The 7,631-nt window shown below is 51.6% G+C and overlaps 1 protein-coding gene across 1 annotated transcript; it reads left to right on the forward strand.

Annotated features, from left to right (window-relative positions):
• Positions 1-5,383: 5,383 nt before the first annotated feature.
• GSC (goosecoid homeobox) lies at positions 5,384-6,877 on the forward strand (the record flags this gene model as incomplete). The annotated part of the gene is made up of 3 exons (XM_084270570.1): positions 5,384-5,714; positions 5,913-6,172; positions 6,627-6,877. The coding sequence occupies 3 exons, from the start codon at positions 5,384-5,386 to the stop codon at positions 6,777-6,779; spliced, it is 744 nt and encodes a 247-aa protein (XP_084126696.1). The 3' UTR covers positions 6,780-6,877.
• Positions 6,878-7,631: the final 754 nt, after the last annotated feature.

A 7,631-nucleotide genomic window follows, 5' to 3' on the forward strand; every position in this document is an offset into this window, starting at 1 on the left:
ACATTCATGGAAAGCTTTAAGAGATTCGACTTCCCTGATTAGATTACATCACATCAGACCGAACCCATATCAGCCTTTAAATTGCTACATCATCTGAACTGTCTACAACAGAATGTGTCTATGTTGACTCGTTACAATTCTGAAAAAAATCACCTCCGACCACTAACAAAAGGGGTAGTGTATCTTGAGAACTCTGTGTATGACAAACTGACATATACAATAAATATGAATGTTACTACAGTAACAGATTGAAATTATATAGTTCATTTAAACCTTTTTTCCAACTTCAGCTTAGTCCCAGCTAAAGCACACAGGAAATAAACATACTGAGCTGTCTGGCACCAGGCAACTATCCAGGTCCTGTTCTGTCTAGCACTGGTCTAGGCTTATCCATCCAATCAACATTAGGAGGTTTATTTATGTGAGACAGATATATTAGTAATAAATGGATTTATTCAGTAGCTTGGTGGATTTATACACGTACAAAATCATTTTAGTTTAGGGAGACTTAAAAGTGAGTGACTCCACTACTTTTATGGACTGTATCCTGAAGCCCTTAGCGACTGATATTCTCCTCTTCACAAGGAAAAAAAAAAGCAAACCCCAAGCAATCATTAATTGAAGTCAGTGGGAAGTGTGCTGGAGCAAAACCTGCGCAGGACTTAGGAACTGGGACAGGGCAAGTGAACATGCAGCTAGCTAAGTGGCAAGTCAAAGGGTTACGGTGTATTTGTACCCATTTTATAGGATATTCCATATCTAAAAACCCGGTTTCATTTTTACAGAGCGAGATAGTCTGTAAAAGAGGAACAACAGATAGAATTCCAAAGGGATATCTGGGTTTTCTTCGCCACACCTATTTGTACTCCAGGCGCTAATTTGACGTGCAAGCCAGGTCTGTGCTGCGCCGGAGTCTGTTTGCACCGGCTCGGTTTTCAGAAAAACAAGGCAAAGGATTCGCGTTGGTGCTATGAATTACCCATTTCAATCAGATAGCGAGCCGTACATTCTCACCTCATTTGCAGTTTTTAATTCCAATTGAACATTGCTTTTGAAATGTCCCTTCTCTTCCACCCCCCCCCCCCCTTTTTTTCCTTATGCTGCCACTTGAAAGTTGAAACGTAGCAAGAATGTGATGTTAGGTGCCAGTTTTCTGAACTACAGGGTGACTGCTTTAGCTGATACCAAAAAGCAAGTGTCTTTTTATACCGCATAAAAGCCTGAAATGTTTACATATCAAAAGGCTATAGGCCAATTTCTGTCAAAATTATACATGAAGTTAAGCAGTACAAGCAATTTATTTAAACACTAGTCATTGTAGAAAAATTCAAAACCATATGCTCTTTTAGCAGTTTTTCACAAATGCATTTGACCCATGACTTGGCAAGACATGCGTGCTTCATAATTTACTCTAAATTTCAAATCCCCTTGACATTTAAATAAAAGATCTTCATTAATAAAGTTTATATGAATGAAAACTTTAGAAGCTGATATTGTTAGTGGGAAGCCTTAGGAGAAGGGAAAAAAAAAAAAACACCAAAAAACCAACCGCGTTTCTGCCTTGCTTTCAAATGACTGACTTTCCTAATCAGTTCAAGATAGGTTTATTCTGGGAACAAATTACCGTAATTTCGCATTGTATTAATTTTTTTTTAAGTAATGATGCAATCAATCTGAGACTAACGTGGGGAACGCCGAAGTGTGATGGCATCTGTACGTGAGGGATGTGCTGCGAAGCGCGGTTTCCGAGAGGGTTTCGCAGCCGGCGATCTACCAAAAACTTGGACTCATCTCATCTTCCCCCCCCCCCTCTCTTCCCGTCGGGCGGGAGCCTCGGCCGGGAACCTGCCGCCCAAGACGAGTCCCGTCCGGGGGGAGACAGCGGGGTGAAGCCCCTCGGGTGCCTGGAGCGGGTGGCCCCGGCCGGTGGACCCCCGCACCCCGCTGCAGCCCCGGGTGCCGCTCCCGCCGTCAGGCCGGGCAGAGCCAGCGCCGGGAAGGCGGCGCATTTTGCATCCCCGGAATTATTCCTTAATACTTTAAAATAAAGAAAACCGGCCGAATTCTCAACAAGCGCATTTTCATAGACTTGTGTATGGTGATTGCTTTGTATGAAATCGTGTTTGGGTAATAATATTGAAAATCAGTGCAGTGTTTACTTTATTTCGTACCTAACAGCTTGTTCTGCCCGGTGCTATACTCCTCTTTAGATCTCTCTTCCAACCCATGCTGTGACTACCCTCCGGTAACAAACAATTGCTTAGCAACACTATGCAGCACAATTTGCTTGCGTTTCATTTGTTATTACAATTTCATCCCGACATCGTGTGACAACTGATTGTTTGTTTAACGCAATTTTACGTTTGCAAAGTTAGCGAAGGGCGGATGGGAAATGAGAAACTCCGAGAGCAGGTTTCGCGAAGCGGGTATCAAAACGGAGGGGTTCACGGCAAGACTTCTAAGATTAAAACAAAACAAAAGAGAACTTCCCCAGGGGGGTGACAAGTTATTCAGAGGGAAAAAAAAAACACAACCCTCTAAATTAGGAATAAAGGTAAGCGTTGCAGTGTAGAGGATCATCCTTCAGCAGAGCCTTCCCGATCGAAAATCTCGTCGGGAAGCCGATCGCTCGCACAGCCCAGGCAGCGTGTGCCCTGACGGTGCCGCGGCTGCCCCCCGGGGCTTCCGCAGCCCCCCTGATGCCCACCTTCGCCCCGCGGCGCTGCTTTCACCTGGGAGAAGTCGGACAGGCGCGGAGATGAGATCCAGCTGCGAGTGATGCTAAGCACCCAAGAAACCGGCCCCGCCTGCGGGTGTCCTCGCCGCGGGCCTCCGCATGAGCGGGGCTTCAGAGGGGTCACTCGGTTCCCCGAGGGGCGGCAATGTGGGAGCAGACTGACGTCCCCACCGCCCGCGTTCCTCCCGCGGCCCGGGCTACGCGGAGCGCCCGGGAGCCCTGCCCCGCAGAGCCGCGGCCAGGGCCGGACAGGCGGGGCGCTCCCCGTGGAGCCCCCCCTCCCCAGGGCACCCGCAGAGGAAGTATTCCTCTCCTCGCCGGTGGGCGAGCTGGCCGTGTCCCCGGCTCTCGGCATCCCCTCGGGCCTGGCTCTCACGGGGCTCCGAGCCCGGCTCTCCCGCAGCCCCGCTCATGGCCGGGAGCTGCAGAGGCCACCGGAGAGATGCTACCGCACATTGCAGCAGAGCCGCTGAGGACGTGAACGAGCATCCCGATGGCGGAATTAAGCAGCGCTCTGCTTTGCGTGCGGCGTGACCGGGCTGCACCCAGGGAATTACTTACCAAAAAAGCCCCAACAATCCTGCCCAAATCTGCCTTCCCAACCCCAAAAAAACAAATAAGCAATTAAAAATAAAGAACGCTCCCAAAACAACAACAAAAATCCCAAATCTAACAAAAATAACCCCAAACAAACCACCAAACACAAACACAAACCAAACCCAGCCCCTCTGTCAAATAGTTTCACTTTACACTAATTTTGCAAAATCTGCACGAAGCTCAGGTCTAAATGCCGAAGGCGGAATGAAATTGATCGGCAAATAAACTGAAGCGAAGGAAACGATGCTAGTGATTAGTCACATCAATAAACTAAGAATTAAGTCCTGGCGTTCATTTTCTTTAACGTTCATACGAGTCATTTGCTAGAAATAGGGTTTTGGTTTACATCATTCTCTGCTGTTTTAAATCCTGGAATATCGAGGAAAGGAGTGATACAGATAAAGTGCGAGTAAGCGCTAACGAGGATAGTCTTTGTTGAGGAAAAATAATGTGTTCCTCGTAAACGGACCCTAATGGCTTGTTTTCATTTCATGCCTACAATTTCCTACCTTCTTTGATGGAGGGTTGATGGGGTAAATAGTCTAATCTTATTCAGTTCACCTCCTGTGGATTCCCAGTGACAGTCGTGACAGACGAAGTATTCTGCAAATCACAAGAGCCAGCTACCAAGAGAGCCAACCGTCTTAATAGGAAGAATTTTAGGGACTTAAAACTGTTCCATTTTAAATTCAGGGAACATGCAAACCACGAAGTTCTCCGTATCATTGCAACTCTAATAGGCTTTACTTTCTAAGCTAGAAAAGGAAAAATTCTTCCTTCACAGGAAAAGAAAAAAGCAACAGCGTGGTTCGGAAACAAATCGGAACACCTACCAGCCGCGGGGATTTGAGATGGCAGTGGTCTTTAACATTTCCATCTCCTGGCTTGTTCAAAAATAAGAAGTGATACCTGTCTGAACTTGAAACTGTTTGGGTTTTTTTTTTTAAAAAAAAAAAAGTTTACGACATTCACGCGCCCTAGTTCCGCCAGGTGGTCCTGGAAAAGAAAGGAAAATTTAAAAAAAACCCCACCAACCCAAACCAAATAAAACTTCATTTACTCGGTGAAAACGCTGTTGCTTCACTGGATAAAGCTTGTGTCAGAGGAACGCATACTCCTCAATGCTCCCTCAGTTCTCCGAGACGGGGCACGCAAGATTCAAACCGTTACAGTAATACTTGGAGTTACTTGGTTGTATAGCAGGGCTTTTTTTTTTTGGGTGGGGGAGTGGGGGGGTTGGTTGGGATTTTTTTTTTTTAAGTGCTTCTCAACCAACTCGAAGCATAAATAATGAATCCGAGCTTCAGACAGAGGAAATAGCACCCGCTAATGTGAACTAACATGAGCAAAGTAGGTGCATAATAGACAAGGCTAGGAGCTGCTAACCACTTCTGCACAATGGCATTAATAAGATTAACCTGGGCAATTAGCCGGTGCAGCAGAGATCAAGCGTAAATCTGGGGCCTTTCAAAAAAACCCACTAATGGAAAGGATTACGTTAATTTCATTAATTCTCAATACACAGGCTCGGGCTCCTTTCACTCCTTTGTGTAACCCCCACCTCTTCCCCACCAAAAAGGGGCAGAAAAAAAAAATCAAATCTGGTTTTGTTTGTCATCTGCATATTACCAGGAACTAAATCCAGGATGACGTCGCCTGGGTATAAAAAAGGGAAGAGGTTCAGATGGATTATACTCCGAGCAGCCCTCTGGGTTGAGATCAGTAAACAGGCGAGAGTTGAGGGGGGAAAGTTCCAGGGGTGGATCCTGCGCACACACGCACACACATCCACACATGCACACGCACACACGCGCGCACAGGCACACACGCACACTCTGCCCGCAAGCTGCCCTCGGAAAAAGCTCCGCTCTTCTCGCTCCGGTCCCTTTTTAAAATTTCTCCGAAAAAGTTTCGATTTCGTGCCTCTCCAGCCTCCCCCACCCCCCTCGCCCCCCCTTCCACCACAACCACCACCACCTACCCTCCCTCCCTCCTTCCCTCCCTCCCCCCGGCCGGTCCCCGCTGCCCTGCCCCGGCACGGTTTGGGGCATGCCTGTGAGCATGTTCAGCATCGACAATATCCTGGCGGCCAGACCTCGCTGCAAGGACTCGGTGCTGCTGCCCCCGAGCGCCGCGCCCGTCGTCTTCCCCAGCCTCCACGGGGACTCGCTCTACGGCAGCGCCTCCGACTACGGCGGATTTTACTCCCGGGCGGTAGCACCCGCCTCCGCGCTGCCGCCGGCGGTCACCGGATCTCGGCTCGGCTACAACAACTACTACTACGGGCAGCTGCATGTGCCGGCGTCCCCCGTGGGTCCTTCGTGCTGCGGCGCCGTGCCGCCCCTGGGCGCCCAGCAGTGCTCCTGCGTGCCCCCGGCAGGTAAGGAGTCCCCGCCGGGAACGGGGCAGACGGGCTTTCTTTGTTCCCGCAGCCGCGGGGCAGGAGGGGGTGGCGGGGATCTGGCGGCCCGCAGGAGTGAGCGGCGGGAGGGGGCCTTTCTGTTATTGCCGGGGGGGGGGGGTAGGTCAGCAGCGATCTCATGCAAAGCCTGTCGTCTTCTCGTCTATCTGTCCGTAGGTTACGAGGGCACTGGGTCAGTCCTGATGTCCCCTGTTCCCCATCAGATGTTGCCCTACATGAACGTGGGCACTTTGTCCCGGACGGAGCTGCAGTTACTGAACCAGCTGCACTGCAGGCGAAAAAGACGGCATCGGACTATCTTCACTGACGAGCAGCTAGAAGCGCTGGAAAACCTCTTCCAGGAAACGAAATACCCAGACGTGGGCACCAGGGAACAGCTGGCCAGAAGGGTGCACTTAAGAGAAGAAAAAGTGGAGGTATTTGGCTTCCCTTTTCCCCCTTCCATCCTTTCCCTTTCGCATTTAAACGCGCTCGCACGGGAGTTCCCTCGGTGCGGCCCCAGCCCGGCTCGGCCGGCCGCGGTGGGCTGTCGGTGGGAAGAGCAACAGGTTAGCGGCGGGGGGAGAGGGAAAAGGTTTTTAAAATTACTACTCGTATCATTATTCCCAAGCGCCCTTCCTGGGGGCTGCTGGCCGAGCCGATCCCACGGCTGCGAGCGAATGCGGAGAGGCGATCATGCCTTTCCTAGCCGAGCGGCAGCTTTTCCTCCCTCCGGCCGAGCGCCGCCGCGCATCAGCCCCGCCGCAGCTGCGAGCGGCTCCGGGCGAGGCGAGGGCTCGGGCAAGCACAAAGGTCGTTTTTTGGCTTTGCTGCATTTTCTATTATTTTTTTTTTCTTCCCCTCTAATAATTTAATTTCTTAACGTAACAGGTCTGGTTCAAAAACCGCCGGGCAAAGTGGAGGAGGCAAAAGCGATCGTCTTCGGAGGAGTCAGAAAACGCACAAAAATGGAATAAAGCCTCTAAAACGTCTCCGGAGAAGAGACAAGAGGAAGGGAAAAGTGACTTGGACTCCGACAGCTGATACCTCGCAGGGGGGACATTTCTCGTGGACAGTCGGATATGCTCCAGAGGATGCTACTAATCTTGCACAAGCTCTGCCTTGTTGGAGGGGGAAAATATCTGTATATAATGTACAATGCCCCGAGTTGATTTCGTGTAAATAAAATGTGTTGCGGAGGTGTTGCACAGGTAGACGGAGGCGCGTTTGTTCACCCTTGCGCCGTGGCGCTGCGGGGCGAGGGGAGAGGAGAGCGGCGGTGCCCCGCTCCCCGGGGACGCGGGCGGCCTTGCCGGGCCCGGGTACTTCTTTAACGAGGTGTCGCATCGCTTGAGAGCAGCCGTAGGGCAGCGTTCTGCCTGCCGGGCCCGCCGGTCACCCGCTCGCTGCGGGCCGAGAAGCCACGGTAGATCTTTCAGACCGGAGGAGAGCGGCGGACGCCCGGCCAGGGCGGTCCCGTCCCTCACGGCAGCGCCCGGGGCAGTCCCGCAGAGGCTCAGCGGGGAAGGGGTGGGGGGGGCCGCGGCCGAGAGCAGACCTCGCTCCTCCTCCCGGAGCTTCTCGCTGGGCCGCCCGCGGCGATACCGATCTGTCCGACTATCAGGCCCCACGTCCAAAGGCTTCTCCCCTCGGGGAGCGCCGGCGGGCAGCCCCCGCCCCGCTGCTTCTCGCGTCCCGCCGGCCCGGTCGGGCTGGAAGCGGTGCCCTAAAGACGTATTTTGCAGGGAGGGCAAACCCGGCCGCACACTTGTCAGTCTGCCTTGCTTCCCTGCGCTTTTCTCTCCCTCTCTCTGCAGTTTCGCCTCGCTGAGTTTCCAAAGAGTTTGTGTTTGATCCCCGTTCAGTAAAGCTAACGTGCTACGTGGGTATTTAACA

Source organism: Gallinula chloropus (genome assembly GCF_964237585.1).
Source record: "Gallinula chloropus genome assembly, chromosome: 14".
Classification (NCBI taxonomy): Eukaryota; Metazoa; Chordata; class Aves; order Gruiformes; family Rallidae; genus Gallinula; species Gallinula chloropus.